The 21,100-nt window shown below is 46.4% G+C and overlaps 1 protein-coding gene across 5 annotated transcripts in view; it reads left to right on the plus strand.

Moving 5' to 3' along the window:
• Positions 1–21,100, plus strand: part of Dpp6 (dipeptidyl peptidase like 6) — an 859,276-nt gene that overhangs the window by 736,240 nt on the left and 101,936 nt on the right. For all 5 annotated transcript variants that reach the window (XM_076913275.1, XM_034518902.2, XM_034518899.2 and 2 more), the window contains exon 8: positions 3,805–3,925. In XM_076913275.1, the coding sequence (XP_076769390.1) occupies positions 3,805–3,925 (121 nt within the window). The remainder of the gene's footprint in view (positions 1–3,804; positions 3,926–21,100) is intronic.

A 21,100-nucleotide genomic window follows, 5' to 3' on the forward strand; every position in this document is an offset into this window, starting at 1 on the left:
AGAGGAGGTGTATTACTAGGCGTGGGCTTTGATGTTTCAAAAGACTGGAGCCACTCACAGTGTGTTTTCTGAATCCTGATTGTAAATTAGGATACAAGCTCGCAGGTGCTTCTCTAGTGCCGTGTCTACTTGTCTGCTGCCATGCTCCCCACCATGGTGATGATCTTCTCCTAACCCTCTGGCAATGTAAGCTCCCCTTCCTTCTGTAAGCTGCCTTGGCCATGCTGATTGTTCATAGCAATAGAAACCATAACGAAGACAGAAGTTGGTACCAGGAGCGGGGTTCATTACTTTTCTTTTGCTGTGAAAAAAAAATCAACCACCAAGGCACATTATAAAAGAAAGCATTAATTGGGCTTACAATTTTAGAGGGTTAGAGTTCATGGTGACAGAGCAAAGATGTGGTAGCAGGAACAGCTGAGAGTTCACACCCTGACCTGCAAGCAGAAGGCAGGGAGAGAACATTGGTGAGGCTCCAGTCTTCTGAAATCTCAGAGCCCTCCCCTAGTGACACACCTATTCCAACAAGGCCACACCTCTCAATCCTTCCCAAGTAGTTCCACCTATTAGAGAGTGAGGGACTGAGTATTCAAGCATATGAGCCAAACTACCATATATATGCCATAGCAAACCCAACTCAGAGTGAAGAGAAAATTCTATCCCTCCTTGTACAGTAAAATACAGCAGGGCCAAGAAGAAGGTAAGTGACATACTAGGGCAGTTTCCCTGAGGTATACCTGGGCAGCCAGAGATAAGCCTGTTCAGAAGGAACTTGAGGTAGAAAATAACTGAAGAGAGGTAAGCAGTGGCTTGGAATCCCAAGCAAAGCTCTGAGGACTTTTATCCCATGGTCTCTGAAGGAAGAATAAGAGGAAATCATTTTACAAAGAGCTGTTTGCTCAGCTGCTATACCTCAATGCCTGTAGTAATTTCAATATGATTTTCAGGAGAAAGAATTGGGTACTCACCCACTCTCCTAACCTTATCACCGGAGCTCTTGTTAGCATGGATGAAGAGAAATTGTGACAGGCTGTCTAAAACCTTATGAGATAATTTGGGCTGTGGTGTCCCCTTTAAATAGCAGACTGTTAGGTGGGAAGAATGGCAATATGAGACCACAGAGAGTCTACTCTCCTACCACTGGACAAAGCTTGGCGTCCTTCTCCACCCTGATCACTAACTAGGAAGCCCTCGGAACAGCCCCAGCTGTATCCACCTGGGAGCGTTGATGCTGAGCCCTCTGCCTACTGTGTGCCTAATGGGTAAAGAATAAAAAGCCAGTCATGTAAGCCAGCACTGATGGGCCAGGAGCTACACCCAGCATCTCACTGTCCCTGTGCACAGCACCACAGACCCACAGGCACAAAGGCAATGTCTTCCCTGCCTGACATCATCATGGGAATGCAGCAAATGTGAAGAATGGTCTAGCTCAACACCCCTCCCTGAAGCTTGCTCCTGAAAGCCAAGGCAGAAAAGGCCTTAATTCCCCACTGCTGCATATTTTATTTATGCAAAATACTAATTGGCTACAGCCTGACTTGATTCAAAAAGCCATTGCCAGCTGGGTGCATAAAGGAGCTCAAATTTAGGGGTTCATCTTAGGCAAGCCTGTAAGAACAGGTGCTTAAATTAAATTAGGATGTGTTCTTGCTTCTGGAAGTTTTCCAGCTCTTCTCAGGTTCAAGTGAACATGTTAGGAGGCGGGAAACCTATGCTGAAAACCAATAACCGAAGAGGCTTCCAGAGACACCACGCTAAATTTCAATATGAAACATTCATGGGGCTGGAAGTGAAGGCCTGTCATTCCAGCCGCTCAGCAAGCTAAAGCAGGAGGACTCCAAGTTCAAGGCCAACCTGGAGAGTTTAGTAAATCCCTTGAAATAAAAAGTAAGAGGAAGTGGGGGCAGAGCTCAGGCAAGAGCCTGTCTTTAATCCCCAGTACTATAAACATGGGAGCGCTGAACAGTCAGTGGTTTTGCTTTTCTATAATTCTTTAAGCAAAATACCTTCTCTCAATAGTTTTTCTAGAATTTGTTTAAACAACAAAACCTGGCTTTCCTTCCTGATGCACTTCTCTGGCTGGTGTATCTGTGTACTATGAAGTACCACAGACCCAGGTGCTAGAAACATGGGCAGAATTGATCAGGGCTCTGCACATAGGCTCTCTCAGTGTGACAGCTCAGGAGATGGGCTAGCCCCTGGGCCACTGGATCTTAAATTTGACTGTACATGAAAGTCACCAGGATGTACTTCAAAATGCTAGTGCCTGGGCCCCACTCCAGAGACTCTAGCTAAATTTATGGTCTGAACACTAGGAATTTTTAAAGCTCCCAGTGTCATCTGTTATGTGTTGAATTCTGAGAAATATATCATGGACCAACTTTATTCCCTTCCCTAGTGGTGCCCCCAAAGTCAAACTCTCTTTTATGCCACAACACAGCTCTACTAGTGTGTTGCCGTCCCCCCGAAGCCCAAGAAAATGGCCAGAGAATCTTGCCCATACCATCAGCCCAGACCTCAGCTCACTCATAGCAAGCTACTGCTTGCTAAGCCACTGCTCAATCTGCTCCCTCTGTGTGTTCATGTCTTCGATAGCTATCGCCATCCCATCAGCCTCCTGCCCCTTGCCTTGGACCACACAGATGCTAGACACACCCTCAGCAGGCCTTCATCTGACTGTGCTGTCACTACCCAGGCATTAGTTAGCAACTCTCTATAGCTACCAGTCTCCTCCGTGCAGATCCCCAGAAACTGGCTTCCTGTCCCTTCTTCATTAATCCCCTCTCACAAGAATCGTGTCCCATTCTCCACCAGCCTTGCCCATTCCACATCTGGTCTGTCTCTGTGCTTTCATCCCACCCTCTGGCTTCTCAGTCCCTCCTGATCCCATGTGTTTAGGTCTCAGCTGAAAACCTCATTTTATGCATTTTGGCCCATGCTGTAACATAAATGACACTTAAGGACATTGTACTGAGTGACAGCAACCAGCCATAGAAGGACAGATACTGCCTAGTATATGAGCAGCCATGAATGAATACTTTACAGACAGTTGAAGCATGGTGCTGCACTGAGGACCAGGAGCTGTGGAGAAGTACGAGTGGATGTGTTTCATGGGGCAGGGTGTCAGCTGGGAACATTCTGTGGGTGGACTGTACAATGAAATGATCACATGGCTTGATGATGCTGTGAACTGTGAATTAAGTAGCCTATACAACCGCTTCTCACCCATTTTGTGAGAAAGCCTGGCCTACATAGGCCTTGGCTTCCCAGATTCCCCATGTGTCCACCCTGAGATAATCCTTGTCAAGATCTGAACACCTTAAAACAAAGTGAGTACTATGGTCACACAATGGTGCCCTCCTACTACCATCCAGTTTCATGATAGGCACAAGAATCCCTACCCCCACCCAGCCCCTGCAAAAGCTGAGATAGGAAGGAAGGCCTTCAGGCCCTTGGCCTACAACTAAGTCACCAGGAAAATCACACTGCTAAAATATTAAACCAATCCCAAGTACCATTTTCCAGTACTCAAAGTATCAAGCCAGAAATTGTCCAGTCATAACAATCCGGGTGTTGCATTGACAAACCATGTTAACACTGGGCGAACTCTGCAGAGTTTGAGTGTCTGATCTATCCCTAAGTATGGATTATGTTGCAGGATGATCGACCACCAATGATCCCATGGTCACCTTTATTCAATCAGATACACACAGCAGGAGAATGGAAGCCTGGCAGTCTCACATTTAAGAACACCCAAGCCCACTCCTTGCCTAATTCTGCTATCGTTTCTTCTTTCCAAATTAGATATTTATCTTTGAGAACAACATTTACTACTGCGCACATGTTGGAAAGCAGGCAATCCGAGTGGTCTCCACAGGGAAGGAGGGCGTGATCTACAATGGCCTCAGCGACTGGCTGTATGAAGGTAAGACCTGCAGGGTGAAGAAGCAGAGTGAGTGCCCGCTTGGCAGCTGCTGCGGTGGCTGGGTTCAGTTTCTAAATTTTTCTTCTTTTCTCTTCAGCTCTAACTAAAACTTAAATTTGAATTTCTTGAGAGTGGTAGAACTCCAAGAAACACCAAGTGAGCACTCATGGATGGCAAGTGTAGGAACTGATGGGTGTCTGTCATTCTAGAGTCCCCTTATCCCCTTTCTGCCTGCCCCATGCCCAAAGCACTCTCTGCTGGAGAGCCCTTCATTCCTTGTTTCTGTCCTAAGGACAAGCTGGAACTTCCTCATACAGGCAAGCTCTCCAGGCAGTCTCCTTAGGGACCCCAATGTCACACAGAGCTCAGATCACTCGTGAGAGCCCAGTTTCCAGGTCTGCATCTAAGACCCAGAAGAGTCAACTCTGAGACTTTGTTCCTGAGCCCTTCCAGAGGGTGGAATAGATGCTAGGATGACCAGTATCCAAGCTTGCTCTGTACAGAAATGACCCTGGGAACAGCAACCCAAGCTCTCCCCAGCTCCATCCAGATTAATCTGGATTGGCTGTTTCTGCACTGAGTCCAGGCCCATATGTGCCCAATAATCTCCAGGAGAGACCATCTTATATACCATATAAAATTGTCAAGAGAGAGAACCCTAAAGTCCTGTGCTCACTACCCCAGGAGAAAACCAAAAATCCTTTGAGATACAATCAGAATGGAGCACCGTTAGTGCCTGCTGGTGAGCAGCTTCACCAGGCATGTCCAGCCCATGGAAAGCAGCCCCAAATCATGAACTTTCTTAAAACATCACAAGATATTTTAAATTTTTCTTTGGTTACTTGCCTGTGCAGATACTGAGTACGGATTTTCTAGATGGTAAAGAGGCATACGTGCCTATATGTGACACCTTCCAAATCTGGATCAAGCCTAGGGTGGGAAACTGAGTGATTAGTGGCAAGGCTGTGGGGTCACAGGGACCTAGATAGGGGGTCCAGCATAACCTTGTAAAGATCTTTCACTTCCAAGAACTCAGCATGCTCGAATAACATATGGGAGTAGGGAGGGCAGTGTGGCTGTGGTGAGAACAGATTTAGCACAACATGGCAACTGGCAGGCAATTGAGGGTGTTGTCATTTTAAAACCCTGTTATACTAACAGTGACTGTGGTCGTTATTGTTGTTTTAATTAGTCACTTGTATTTTTATTACAAAGGAAAGAGCATGTTAGCTATTCTAATGTAATTCTGTTGTTGTAATAAAACACTCTGACCCAAAGCAACTTAGAGTATGGAAAGGTTTATTGTTTATAGGTCAGAACCCATTGTTGAGGAAAGTCAAGGCAAAAACTCAAGCAAAAACCTGAAGCAGAGTCCATGGAGGAATACTGCTTGCTGTCCTGCTTACTGCCTAGGGAATGGTGCCTCCCACAATGGGCTGGGCCTTCCTACATGAGTGAACTATCAAGGCAATCTCCCACAGACATGCCCACAGCCCAATCTGATCCAAACAAGTCTTCAGATGAGGTTTCCCTCTCAGATGACTCTCAGTTGTGTCAAGTTGGCAATTAAAGTTAACTAGGGCATAATAATTTTTTAATGATAAAGAAAGAGACAGAAGCATTCAGGTTGGATTTCCCAGGTGACATTCTGTCAAGTATAGAAACTGTCTATCCTGGACTTCATTGGGAGGCAAGAGCAAACTGAGCTTCTTGAGGGCCCCACAGAGAAAGGTCTTGGGTCTTGCTTCAAGAGCCTCAGCTCACTCTGTAACTAATCTCCGTAATAGCATTCATGGCCGGGAGGTTTGAAACATCTTTCTCAGTACCTCCAAAAAAAATTAAAAATTCATTGCTTTGCCATTTGAGTTAAGCTTTGCCTTGGCAAATCTGTTGAAAAGATTCTTTATTTTCTTCAAGGCATTTACACGAAATCATGTAGATATGTTAACAGAGCCCAAAATATTTTAAATCAATCTCTTGGTGACGGGGCAGCCTAATCTTCTTATCCTCGTTCCCTGGATGTTCTACATGCTGATGCTCAGACTTCTGAAGCTGGGAACCTGGGAGCCCTGAGGGATATTGTGTCCCTTTTTAATAACAGGAGAACAAACTTAGAAGATTGCCTTGGTCTAGTCTGTGACTTAACTGTTTTATTTCCAGGCTCTTCCTTCAGAAGGGGCTGGAGGTGGATGCAAGAGATTATACTCAGAACATCTGCTGAGGGCCCTGCTTGCCTGGAAGGGTTACTTCTTAGAAGCAGCTAAGGAGGAGTAAATAAGAAACATACTGCAGTCTGCACACTTATTGGCAGCAAGACACCACATTGATTTTTGTTTCCCAAAAAGAGCCTCAGACATATTGAACACTTCAGAATGTTGGAGACAAAGGGAGGGAAGAGGTAGGAAGCAGCATGGGGGCTGCTGGGAATCTCCATCCCTTGAGCAAAATGACCTCCTGCCAGTAGCCTATCAGCCGAAGCCCACACTCAAGTCTGGCTATATGCCTCACACCATCTGCTGGGTGACTTTTCAGGGTTTGTAGGGTCCAGAGACTAGTCTTGACAAACAAAGTATGCATCTTTTGTCCTCTAAGGAAATGCCATGTAGCTATGTGGGCTCATGGTTTAATAGAAAGAGCAAGACAACTTGATAGTATTGGCAGTTTTAAGTTTTATTGAACTTGGTTATCCGTAAACTAAATTTAAGGTGTTACTAAAATATTCTGACAACCGTAGAGGAACGTTCCACGAAGAATCTGTACAGGGCTTAGTAATTCAAAATTCCCAACATGAGAGCATTTGAGCAGAGAGTTGTAATTATCCAAATTTTTACAAAGGTTGTTACCATGGTTACAGAGCTAGTTGCTACCCTTTATTTATAAAGCACTGTCAGCTCATTTTCATCCTCACCAAGTACAAGAGCTAGTGAGGACCAACACAGCATTGTTGCTGATAGTTTTCTAATAAGAATTTAAGTCCATAAATGTTACTATGAAGTGATGAACCATCCATTCCTCTTCTGCTAAACAGCTGTGCACAGAACCCAAACCTAGCACAGGTCCTCAAGGACACACCCTCATACAGCGGCCATGTCTGCTGAAGAGCAGATGGCCCAGGGTCTCCTGAGAATGGTCTCTCTCCCCTTGTGTATAGGACTAGGAACTCTAATCCCAATTCATCTAAAAGGATGGGGGAAAGAACCAGGGACCATGAGCTTGGAAAGCTGTTTGCAGAGCACAGCCTGGAGTCATAGGAGGCAGAGGCAGCTGGGACCTGAGAAAGTGGCTTGGAGACATTTACATAGTTGTTTTTTATTAAAAAAAAAAAAGTCTGGTTTGGTGTGGATGACATTCCAGGGCTGAATTACTAGTCTTACTAGTCTAGGGCAGCAAAGTGCTTGGAACATGAGACCAGATCAATAGACACTGTTTGGAATGGTGAAGTTGACCAGTTAAGTGTGGCAGGAGCCTGTTTAGTATGGTTCTTCAGTAGCTGTGCCAAGTGCCAGTACCCCAGTGTGGCCTGAAGACTATCCCATTGTGTGGTTCCTGGCCAGCAGTGACCAGATGGAAGAAATGTTGGGACAGTGTATGCTCTGTTGTGTCCTCTGAAATTCTCTGGGAAGCAGTGTAGAGGAAAAGACCCAAAGTGGTCCTCTCCCCTGCCTACAGTAGCTACAGAGAAGCTAAAGTTAGTGTTGAACTCTCTCTCGGGTTTGGACCTGCACAGTTAGACTGCTTCCTAGTCACTGACAGCTCCTGTCTTTAGGAGACCAAGGATCCTTGTGATCAGTTGTAGAAATTCAATATTTTGAAAGCCATCTTGCTTCCACCTGCAATATGTAGAGGAGGCTGTGGACAGAAATTTAACAATGGATATATCTAAATTTACTCAGCACTCATGAAGCCTTTGAAGTGCTGCATAGCAGAGCAGAGAAGAAATGGACTAGCCATGGCTTGAACAGGAAACCTAATGCACCCAGGATTTAATGTAACAAGAGACTGTTTTCACTGGCCCGCTCTAGTCTGGAGGTCCATATAGTATCACTGGCCTCCGTTCTGACAGCATGGAGACTGTACCTTATGGAGGCACAAAGGAAAAGATGACAGCCATGCAGTATAGACTCATTCTCCATCGACAAGGGGTGGGGTGAGATGGTGGCTAGTGCTCTGCTTTCTCAAAGCCAGTGCCAGCTGATTTGTGTCTTGGCTTTGCGCCAACCAACCTAAGAACAATGGACAAAGGCAGGAGGGAGTCAAAGTCAGAACACAGTGTAGAATGTGGCAGCCACGTCCAGAGCCAAGACAACCAGGGTCCTCATCTCTGTTCACCTGTCCTGTGTGATTCCTCCTCTCCGGCCCTGAGTGCTATCAGGCCCTTCCCCTCATCACCTCTGTTCTTGCCTTTCCATCCTACCGCTTCCACAACTCCGAGGTTGAAATGTGGGTGTGTCCTGAGTGATATAGCTCATCTCCTTACACACCACTCTTTCCTCTGAGATCACAGAAACACTGTTCTCTTCTTCCATGATGACACCATGCTCCCATCCCATCCATGTTTTCTTAAAGATTGTCTCATGGCTATAGAGTGTTTAGTCAAAGAATAGCAGTGTGAGGGAGCCAGAGTAGAATGTAGAATTTAGAACATCTGTCCCAATAGAGCCAGCTGTTTCTGTAAGGGGACAGACAATAAGTTGCTTGACTTTGGCAGGTGATGACTTGTCAGCACTGGTTCTGTTATGACAGTGAACAGGAAGCCACAGACCCTAAGGAAACAAATGGCTGTGTGCCAAAAAAAAAAAATTATGGACAATGAAATTTGCTTCCATGTAATTCTCCCACATCATTAAATCACCATCCTGTTTTTCACCTAGTAAAAACCAAAACCAACCCTAGGGAGTTAGTTGGGGGACCCACATAAATACCAACCAAGCATGGGGGCCCTCTATGATCCCAGTGATTGTGAAGCAGAGATGGGGTTGGGGTAGAGCACCATGGGCAAGCTAGCTGACCAGACAAGCTGCATCAGATGGGTGCAGGTCACCAGAGAACAGTCAGGAAAGACAACAGATGTTAACCTCAAGCCACCATATACATACAGCCATGTGTGCCCCTGTGGACACACAATGTACATATGTACATACCACATATAAACATACACATATACCATGCACATATACATGCGTACACACATACAAACACACAGCGTTTGTCACCCTTTGTCACCCAAGCCCTCTAGACCAGAATGGTGTTAATCCCTGAGGTCAATTGGAGTCCCAGGCTTGTCCCACCTTTCACAGAAATCACACACTCACAATGGATGAGGGGGCATTCAGTGGGGACACAGGCTGGATATAGCAGGATACTTCTACTCAGAAGTCACTGTCTGGGTGTGCCATATACCCCCACCAGAGTGCCAGAGTATCATGAAGCAGTTGCTCAGAAAAAAGACAAACACACTTGAAAAGCCATTCTGCACTGGTACCCTTGTGTGTTTGTGAACAAGATGCTGGATAGAAGCAGCTAAAGAGAGGAAAAGGTTGTCAGGGGCAAGGCTCTGTAGAGAACTTTCAGTATGAAGGAAGACATGGCTGAGTGGCTTCATCTATGGTGGCAGAAGCATGAGGCAGTTGGCTGCTCATATCACTGTAGACCAGGAAGCTGCAAAGCAGACTGGGACCAAAGACAGGTCTTCCACCAGTGAGGCCCCACCTCTCAAAGGATGCTCAACCTTCAAAGTAGAGACAGACCATTCCAAATCAAAACATGTAGGCGACATTTCACAGTCAAGCCCTGAGGTCCCTTCTTGACTCCTAGAAGTTCATGACCATCTCATAAAACAAAATGCAGGCAATCCGACTTCAAAAGCCCCAAGTCTTAACAGTCCCAGTATTGTTGAAAAGTCCAGAGTCTCTATTGATACTCAAAAGCACTGTAAGCGTTGAGCTGCATAGAGTTGTCAGTCTTCATTACAAAGGAAGAACTGTGAAGGTGGCAAAGAGAGATTGACCAAAGCCCGGGAGCATTCTCTTTCCAAATGAGTGTTTCATTTAAGCTCGGGATCCGTCATTGAGTGTGGGCTTCTCCTCAAGACCCTTTTCTATGACCCCAGCACAAGTGGTGTGACTGTTTAGTGACACAAATCTTTGTAACAGTGTCTTAGAGTTACTGTCGCTGTGATAAAAAAAAATGACCAAAGGCAAGTCTCACATCTGTTTATCATCAAAAGCAATGAGGTCAAGAACCCACACAGGACAGGAACCTGCAGGCAGAAGCCGATTCAGAGGCCATGGAGGAGTGCTGCTTTCTGGCTTGCTCTGTGTCTTGCTCAGCTTGCTTTCTTATGAAACCCAGGTCCACCAGCCCAGGGATAGAACCACTCACCAAGGGCTGGCCCCTCCTTCATCAATCACTAATTGAGTAGATGCCCTACAGGCTTGCCTACAGCCCAGTCATATGGAGGCATTTTCTCAGTTGAGGCTCCTGCTTGTCTGATGGCTCTAGCTAGTATCAAGTTGACATAAAAACAGCCAACACAAACAACTATTTTGTCTATGCTCGATGCTTGCTTTGTCTGCATTAAACATACTTTTTTCCGTGGCTCCTTCTCAAATCCTTCTACTCCATGTTTTGTTGGTATTATCACTGTAAATCTGGCCTAAGACAGCAGTAATAACCATGCCACATGTTATGCTACCTTGAAATTTCCTCTGCAAGATTAGTACCTTAGTGACTTTTAAATTCAGCCTCACTCAAGTTTGCAGGACACAGGCAGGTGCAGCCGGAGTCTTTGCCATCACACAGTACAAACAGCCTGTCACCAGGTTCAAAGGCCCTGTGTGCTTCCATCCGAAGCTTCTCCAGCAAAGTCTTTTCCTGTCTGTGTTTCTGTCAGATACATCTGAACACTCTGTGTGACCAGTTCCCCTCAGGCTCTGCTTCCAGTGCCAGGCCTTCTCTAGACTGCATCACAGCGTTTTTCCAAGCTCCTCCTGAAAGTCAGTTCCAAAGGCTGAAGCACCACACAGTGATATTTAATCACAACAAGCAACCCTGCCTCCCTAGTATCCTAGTATCTGTATCATTTGCTGTGATTATAACACCTGACAGGAGCAACTCAGGGGGAAGCAAGGTTTATTTGGCTCATAGTTTCAAATGGACTGGAAAGCATCGTAGTGAGAGGAAGGCATGGCTGGGCAGCTCCACCCATGGCAGTAGAGCATGCAGCAAAGAACCTTTATACTGTGGGTCACCAGGAAGCAGAGGGAGCTATCAAAACCAGGGTGTGGGTATGGTCTTCAAAGGCCCATCCCTGTTAATCTACCATCTCCATGCAGGCCCTACTAAGAGCTCCGTGGTCTTTAAGACACCACCACAAGATGGGAGACAAGAGTTCAAAACATGAACCAGTTTGAGGGGTGGTCAGATCAAATGATAGCACTCACTGAAGAGTATACCATAGTCACTGTTCTTGGCATAGAGTGACCATAACAAATGATGAAGTTTCTAGACAGATGTCACTGGATCTCAGAAACAATGGGGCAGTTATAGAGTTCAGTGTCTGAAGGAACCCAAGGACTGCCTGGCTGGGATACTGCTCTGAGGGTAGGGAATGGGGGCGGGGCATAGAAAGAGGATGCATTCCCTTCCCAGTTTGCCTGTGATATCCTGTCCTGATGTTAGATGACTCACTGCCCACCGGGCCACGCAGACCAGCTGCAGAAAGCCATCCCCTGGAGAAGTAGGGTTTATAGCTCTGTTGCAAAATCAGTTTCTGTCTCGCACTTCAGAGATAATAGCCTGAGGGCAATCCGAGATATGAGAGATAAAGCTGAGGTCAGCTTTCACTCTTCAGTGAGGAGGTGTAAAACCCTCTAATTCAGCTTCTGTAAACTTTGTCCTTGGCAACTATACCAGTGGGTGTAACCCAGCAAGTGTCCTTCCAACTGCCAAAAAGAAACACAGGCATTACCTCCAAAGACAAGCAGGACACTGCCCTGACAGCTGTGTGCAGAACAGAAATGGGGTGACTGCAGACCTCTGGCTCTGGGAATCAGAGCCACATCCTCATCTGATTTACGCCAGCATGGGCTTTGAGAGTTTTAGAAAGAGTGCGGTCTGCCTGAGTCTGTGAAAGAAGAGAGATTTGAGGGCACACAGGACAAAGTCCCCTTAAGGCTTGAGGGATCTTGCTGACAATTAATTACTCAGTTTCAAGAGCATTGGGTAAATGACATGTGTTCAATATTTATAGTTTCAAGGCTTTTAAATTATGCATTGGTTGCGGGAATAAGACAGATACATTTGCAACTTAGGGTAGCATGAGAAAACTTAAAATCCACAATAGATACAGCTGATACCCAGAGCTCATAACCTGGACCCTAGCCTTACTTATCTTATCTACTGTTTCTTTGCTTCTTTAAGCTCTTATTTCTTTTTCTCACTCTAGAAGTTGCAGTGCAGTAGACTATACAACTCTAAAGTCCCATTTCTAACCTTTTCCTTGTCTAATAGTGCCAGGGACACACAGTGGAATGATGGCGGTCCGCACTCTTGCCTCTCGACTTTAGAACAAAGTGTTCAGCTGTCTCTAGTTCTACTTAGACGATCTGAAGGCAGAAGTGTCCTCTGACCCAATAGACCCGGGCCAGCACAAGGTATATGGCTCTCCTAAGAGGTGCTGAGTGGCCATCGGGTGCAGAATTCTGCCTCCCTGGATCCTACTGGGTCACCTGCTGACTTCACTCACAGGAAGTACCTATCCTCCCTTTCTGCAGAAATAAATACAACTGGCAGTCAGTTTATCCAAAGAAAAGCAGATAGCTCTGTGGGTGCCAAGCCTATAAGGTATTGGAATTTTAAACAGATGTTACTAAAGGGCACTTCCAGGAGGTGTCACTCCATGGAGGTCTGCGGCTCTGTGCCACCCTGAATGGGGTTCTATGCATTTTGCCTTGACTCACTAGGACTCTGTCTCAATGGGTCTACTCAGAACTACACTGTAACCCCTTCTTCTGAGCATGGGGCATCTATTAAAAGTAAAACTTTGTCCAGAAGTGTATGCTCTCCCTCTGCAGGCTTACTGTGCCTCAGCCTAGTAAGAGAGGTGAGAAATTCAGGTAACAAGATGCATCCCTGGAGATACTGGAGGTACCCATCCCTCTCACATCCAGAATTTTATTTCAAGTTTCCACCAGGCCCCCAGCCTCTGATTAACCACTGGGATTCAGCTACATGGATACTTGGTAGAGAGGAAGGGGGAAGAGGAAGAGGAGACATCAAGGATCCTTCTGTCGGTAACAGTGGACACTTAGCCCAACTAGGGAGCCGAGACAAACAAGCGTATAACTCCTGTCATCATTCAGGCATAGTCCAGGCAGTTGCCATCTCCAGAGCCCCACCTGCTGGCTGTCATTCATACCATGGAAAACAGTTGTTCTCTGACACCTGCACCTGTAAGTTATGAAGTTTATGTAACAAGATGGCATTTTGTCACACCATAACTGCATGGCACAAATCCCCAGTACATAGACATTTTGGAGAAAAAAAATGATATATTCTGGCTCTAGACTGCAGAGTAAAAATTAGAAAACCAGGCAACTATCAATCCACTAATCCAAAAAGTAGCCTACCAATTTTTTTTTTTTTTTATTGCTCCATAGTTCCTTTTATCAAGGTATTTTCGGGGCATGCTTGCCAGACTCTTCCCATGACAACCATGGCTTTCAGTGTGGCTTTAAATCAAGGATATTGGGAAGTGGGACGCAACACAAGCTTCTCCTAATACAGAGAATTAAAAACAAAGAGAGGAGATTTGACTTAAAGAAATATAGTGCTTGTTCCCATGTCACCCCCATCTTGGGGAGCTCACAGCTGTGCAAGCTTTGCTTCCTCCAGCAGGGGCTCCATCTGTTTACATACTCAGAGATTCTGACTAATGACCAGTTCTCTCCAGGCCTGGCCATTTGGGAGGCTCTGGAGAGGGTAGTAGGGATTTAAGGTCCCCTTGGTCTTAGGAACACAGGATAGCCCTAAATTTTGATCTCTGAGCAATGAACTCAACATGTCAAAACCTGTCATCTCTCAGCCACGCTGAACTTTTCTTGCATGCTATGCAAAGGGCAGGGCCTGCCATTATGAATGAGTATGCACATTTGCAGACAATTAGGCAGAGATGAATGGGGTAGGGGACCAGTCACCAGCTGCAGCCCACAGCACCCCACAGTCACCCACAGCATCCTGCAGCACCCCACAGTCACCCACAGCAGCACACAGTCACCCACAGCACCCCATAGTCACCCACAGCACCCCACAGTCACCCACAGCAGCACACAGTCACCCACAGCAGCACACAGTCACCCACAGCACCCCACAGTCACCCACAGCAGCACACAGTCACCCACAGCACCCCACAGTCACCCACAGCACCCCACAGTCACCCACAGCAGCACACAGTCACCCACAGCACCCCACAGTCACCCACAGCAGCACACAGTCACCCACAGCAGCACACAGTCACCCACAGCACCCCACAGTCACCCACAGCAGCACACAGTCACCCACAGCAGCACACAGCAGCCCAGGTGGAAACAGATCCTACTGAGGTCTACAATTCTATGACTTCTCTTGTGTCTTGCTGACTTGACTCCAGGGGACTGGGGATATGAGTTTACTGTCTCCTTTCCAGAGATTCCATATATACTTTCTTCATGGGAGTGTGCAGCTGAGTCTGGAAAACACACCATGAGGGACAAACAGAAGCAAGAGGAGAATTGGAGAGCATACACATATCCTTGCAGTCTGCTGGAGCCAGCCACCAGGTCACAGGCCTCCACACCGCCTCCACTTTCCATAATAAACAACAACTTCCTGTGTGCACGGGGATCCCAGGAGAGATAAGGAGGGGAGGGGTGTGTGGACTCAGTGGCTCCAGTACCTGCAATAATGAGACCTTGACAGGCCTAGCAGGAGAGTGTCGATGTCAGTGCTTGCCTTTGGCACTGTTGAAATTTCAAGTTACTGCCCTCTAGGAGAATGACAGGGACCCTGTTTTGTGATGTGATGTAGCTGAGCTGCCGTATTCAGTAGATGGCCCTTCAGGGAGCTGTCCACCAGTCTCTGAAAGTCTCTGGTGATGCACAGGCATCTGAGACTATGGAGCTGTTTGTAGCTCAGTTGGAATGTTTGCAAGCACAAAGCCCTGATAGATTCTTCACAGCACTGCATAGCACCAGGTATGATGCTCCAATCCCAGCACTTAGCAGTGGAGACAAAAGGATCAGGTCATAGCCACGGTAATTTGGAAGCTATCCTGAGCTACATGAGGCCCTATCTCAAACACACAAGAGGACATAGGCCAAGGCAAGAACTGTATCCCTGTGGACGGTGCTCCAGAAAAATCCGCACTAAAAATGTCCCGGGTCATAAAGAAGAGTGTCTGTCACCACTCCCCATACCTGCCAGTGCCTTAAGAGAGAATTAAGGCATCCATATAAGTGTCCTTGGACTTGCTGGCCCTTGCAAAGCATGGCTGGCCCAGAAGGTGAAAATCCTGTAAGAAAAGCCAAATCTCAATGAAGGACTAAAAGATGAAGATGCTGCCACCTGGTGGCTCCCTTAGTCATGTGCAGAACACACTACTGCTCTCAGGAAGTTGATTTGTAAGAATTTGCTGATCTCTGATGATAACAAGCCTTGCTAGCCCTGTGTAATATGCAAATAACACAGTGCTGATTAGCACGAGAGGTTTCAAGCCTTGCGAGGCAAAAGCTGCATTTGCCTTCTGGCTTGATGTTCTCTGATTTCTTTTTTAACCCCCCATTAAATTCCACTCCCGGCACCTTGGATAATGTATTTAGTGGCAGGAGAAGGCAACAGATGCGAGCAGGAATAAGTAAGATTTTCCATATTTAGAATGAGGCCACTTATTTCCGAGTACAGATCTATCAGGCGTGTTATTTATGTACTTTGCCATTTTTCTTGGACCCAGATTTCTCAGGGTGCTCTGGCGGAAGTAGTGCTACTCAGGCTGCCACGGCAACAGTTAAGTCCTGGGAGCGGTTCTTAGGAGGAGCCTAACTCCACCTTGCTAGCTCTGGTCTACTTGGGTCAGTCTCTTATCTCATTAAAAGTCAGCAGTGTTGGAACCAGGCATGCATACGGGTTCTCCTGTATTGAGTGGCGCGTCACAGATTAGCAAGGTGACAGCACTCTTAATTGCACAGAAACAGAAAGCAGGGCATCAACCAACCTCTTCCCATCCCTGTCCTGTGATTGGGGATGACTGGCTCAGGCTCTTCCTACTAGGTCTCTGTCATCACTGGGCCATGGTTGAATGGGTTGCACATGGGACTCTGTGTCAGGGCTTCAAGTATCCCAGATACTAAACAATCCGCCATCATCCCTGAGCCTGTCCCCAGGTGATTCGGAGGATTCCCATAGTATTGCCATGTGTCTGTGGCTTACAAATGTTCACTAACTACTGTAGTGCAAAAACACGTCCCGAGGCTTAGTGTCACCTGCCCTCCCTATCTTCATAGGTTGCAGTGAAGGTCAAAGGACACTTGCAGTGTTTGATTTAAATTTGGGAATAGATGGGTTCTGGATATTTGGTTTATGCAGCATTTAAACAAAAAGAAGGATGCTTAGGCAAAGAATGAGCCGTGCACATGTAAGAGTTTGCAAAAGTAGCTAGAGAATGTTCTGGAGTTTCAGCATTTGAGGCAGGAGAGAGGTGGTATGACTAAGTGGGGTCATTCTGCCTTGGACATGAGTTCCAAAAGCACTGGTGTAAGATTTGGAACTCTCCACAAAGTCCCCAGTGTCCCCTCTGGTCTGTTGATGAGAACATTAAAGCCCTCCCTTGTGAGAGCAAGGAGTGGACACAGCCCTGATGCAGCACCTGCCTTCTCTGAGTTTCTTGGTAGGCAAGTTCCCCCAGCCATGAGATCCCCAATGACCCCAAGCTTGACTGTACCATTCTGCCTAAGACATCTCTGGTAGAAGCAGTGCTGTAAGCTCTCCTTAAGCCTCCCCAAGATTTCTGCCAGGGAGATTCACACAGTAGTTCTGGCAGCCAGAGTTACCTCTGTCTCTGTGGCTGGATCAGCGTTTGGGGCAAACACTTCATGGCATGATTCCGGTTTTAGCATCTTCTGTGCTATTTATAGTTGAGCAAAATAGAATCCACTCTAGTTGTTGATTCCATCCGAAAAATAAGTTGGCATTTCCTGCCAGCTATCACAAAACAAACAGACGATTTATTGAAAAAGCCAGATAAACACCTGATCCTAGGAAACACCCAACACAATATTTGTCTTTACTTTGGAAATGACTCCACAGGAAGGTGGGGAAGCCAGAGCTCAGAAGCCCTCTGTAACTCAGAGGGAAGTCTCACAAAAACTGGAGAGATGCTACTTAACGTTGCTCCCTCAGACTTTGCAGGACCTCATGGTTTCTGTGCCACTTACCACTGAGGGTGTCAGTCATCTTCGTGCAAGCTCTTGGAGCAGAGGTGCTGAAAGAGGGATCAGAGATGACAAAGACAACCTTGCCTTGCAGAAAACAGCAAAGATGTGTCGATTCCCTCTGAGAAACTGCCCATCAGTGCAGTCATACACCTGCCCTGTCTCTGCAAAGTAAGAAGTCCATCTCCCCCCATGCTTCATTAGAAGCTGGAGAAGATTCTAGAATTTCAGCATTTGGAAGAGGAACAGGGGGCACTTGGTTGAGCTGGGAACCTGTGGACAGGTGCAGGGCAGCTTCTTCTGCTTTTTTTTTTTTTTTCCTTATTATTATTTTTCTTTCTTTTCTTTTCTTTTTTGTTTTTTGTTTTTTGTTTGTTTGTTTTATTCTGTTTTTTGAGACAGGGTTTCTCTGTGTAGCTCTGACTGTTCTTGAACTCACTATGTAAACCAGGGAGGCCTCAAACTCAAAGATCCACCTACCTTTGCCTCCCAGGCATTGCGATGAAAGGGTAAGCCAGCATGCAGAGCTAGGCGTCAGCTTTCTATCTGGGTACATTCCCCACCCTCTGAAGGAAGCAGCTGGCAATGCGTTTCAGAATAATGCTATAAAGCCTCCCCAGACCTCCAGGTGAGCGTCAACTTGTTGCACCACCCATGCCTCTATTTTGAGGGCAGTTATTAAGCACTTGCTGTTTGCAAAGCACATTCGAAGACCATGTTTGTAATAGGGGCTTCTCAATGATAGTCTGTTCAAAAATCAGGTGATGCAGGCTGGGTCCAGAAAGCTAGACGGTTGTGAGGGTGAGATGCTGTTGTGGATATGGGGACAAGTGAGGTTGTGCCCCGTGCTGTGCTGGAGTAGATCTAGCACTCAGGAATGGGTGTCTACCTCAGGCAATGCATGTCAGTTTAAGCTCAACTGGAGTCGTTCACAGAGCATCTACTATCTCCTGTATGACTTGGTCCTTTGCCCTATACCTGAGGCTGCATGTGTTTGGGACATCACTCTGATACAGGGGACAGTTAGCAAAGGAGCTGAAAGTGTCCAGCAGAGCATGGCCACTGCAAACAGCTGGATTCCCCCTCTCGCAAAAGCACATCTGCATTTGCAGTCCAGACGACAAGTCACACACCTTTGCTGTGTTCCAAATAGCTTGTGTGGAACTCAGTCTGGGGTGCCAGATAGTGATGAATGGTATTCTGTGGGGCTGTACAGTTTGAGAATACAGTATCTACTATAGTAAATGAAGGTGGTCCTGTGACTCTGACCACTCTCACCTCACCTTAGAGAGGTCACCGAGAGTGCCTGTGACACTGACCACTGTCACCTCATGCCTACATAGGTCATTGGTTTACCACCACCACCCCCCGCATTATCCTCATATTGGGCCCATGCAGTTGCCATTATCAAATGGTAGAGACAGCCATTGCTGTCATTGTCAAAGGAATACTAGAGGTGACAAGGACCTTTGTGTCCTGCTTTGTGTCCCCATCATGTACACAGCTTGGACTTGAGAGTAGGTTATCCAGCCTAGGGACACAGTCTTGACTTTGAGCAGAATATTCTAATGTGTCCATTTGGAACCAGAATGTGGTCCTCTTGAGTGTAGCACACTGTCCTTGGTGTGACCTCAGGAAGCATAGGAGGGCAGAGAACCAGACCATGAGGGAGGACTGTGCTGAGCCCAGGGAGTGAGGAACAGACCATGAGGGAGGACCATGCTGAGCCCAGGGTGTAAGGAACAGACCATGAGGGAGGACCGTGCTGAGCCCAGGGTGTAAGGAACAGACCATGAGGGAGGACCGTGCTGAGCCCAGGATGTGAGGAACAGACCATGAGGGAGGACCATGCTGAGCCCAGGGTGTGAGGAACAGACCATGAGGGAGGACCGTGCTGAGCCCAGGGTATGAGGAACAGACCATGAGGGAGGACCATGCTGAGCCTGGGATGTGCTTTGCTTTGCAAGATTCCATTTAAACAACTTGAGGACATCCCGTGTTTGTGGATAACACCAGTGCTACGGTGACTTACTGGAACAGACAAGGGTGGGTTCCCATTCATGTAGACTGCTCACACCAACCTGGAGACTAAGGGTTCATTCTTGTTCTTTTACCACAGAAACCACAATCAAGACAAACCAATTGTGCAGGGAACAAAAACTGCCCAAAAGCCATTCATAATTTATAGCTAATTAACCTTTTCTTTAATAAACCTTGAGACCTAATTTCCTGTCTGGTACATATTGTGTTTTCAATGATATTAAGAAATAATTACACAGAACATCTCAGGCTGATTCAGGCAAATGCTGCTGAATTAGGGTTTTCTTAGAAAAATTTATTAAATGATCCTTTTTACAGTTCTTCATGAAAGCAAATCTTATTCTTGATTTTTTAATAATGTTTTGTTAATACTTTGAGAATTTCATACAATGTATTTTTACCACATTCACTTCACTCTCCCCCAACTCTACCCAGATCCACTCATTCACCACACACACTTCAAGTCCACTGAGTCCATCTTGTGTTGGCCACCTACTTAGGTATGGGCCTGCCCTGAAGTGTGGTCAGCATACAAGGGATCACTCCATTAAAGAAAAATGACTCTCCTGGGCAGCTATCACACACCAATGACTCCTCAGCTGGGGCAGGACTTCATCCCCACTGACCCTCACTATCCTGGGAATTCTGCTGGCTTGGGCACGCACAGGTCTTGTGTTTGCTCGAGCCACTGTAAGATCGTATGTGTCACTGCTGTGTTGCCCAAAAACACCATATCCTTGAAGTCCACCAACTCTTCTTCAGAGATCCCTGAGCCTTGAGGGAAGGGACGTAAGACAAACATCGTGTTTAGGGCTGAGCCAATGTAAAGAAATATTTTACCTATAATTTAAAGCAATCATTTTGTTTTGTATCAAATATGTCTTTGATAAGACCATGAAAATTAAGCCCTGCCCTTTGTAAGAAACATCATGTTGCCCTTGGTAAACAAAATCATGGCTGGTAGCTAAGTCCTTGGGAATTAACATTCTCACCTGAGTGACTCTGTATCTTTTAACTTTCTGGTGCATACTAAGAGAGTGATTAGCTTTGGAAAAACATCAAGAAGAAAAGTATAATTATAGGGAAATGAAAACTCATTATACAATTGATAATCCGTTTTATGTGAGACACTAAAGCAATCACTGGGTAGATTACTACATCCACACCAGATCTAAGAGTGTTATGGAGAATGTTCTGCTTGAAAACTAGACATATTTCAAGAGCAATTTGGGCAAGCCTTGGTTCATCCTGGGCACTGATATCTAGGCTGTGCCTGGCCTGGGTCAAAGAGGGATCTTCAGTAGAAGAGTTAAGATGGTGACATTTCCAGAGGTAAAAGAGGCATGGGCTCTGAAGGCACAGGTGGGCATCAGTGTGGAGGGAGAGAGGGAGGAAAAGGAGGCAGAGAAGAACAAGGTTAGGGAGTGGCGCTGAGCTCAGAACTTCCCAGCCTGGGGCCCCATGAACCACAGGACATTACTGAGACTTTGTCCCTTCAGTGTGTTGAAGCATGGAGACTGACAATGCCTACTGCCTTCGCTGCTCTTGGGGGAGCAGCTCTCTAATCCCAGCAGGTGGGCCACGCTACATTTACTAGAAGCTCAGTGCTGCTGTGTCTTATAGGAATTCAGTTAAAGAGCTACACACACACACACACACACACACACACACA

Source organism: Arvicanthis niloticus, chromosome 15 (assembly GCF_011762505.2).
Source record: "Arvicanthis niloticus isolate mArvNil1 chromosome 15, mArvNil1.pat.X, whole genome shotgun sequence".
Classification (NCBI taxonomy): Eukaryota; Metazoa; Chordata; class Mammalia; order Rodentia; family Muridae; genus Arvicanthis; species Arvicanthis niloticus.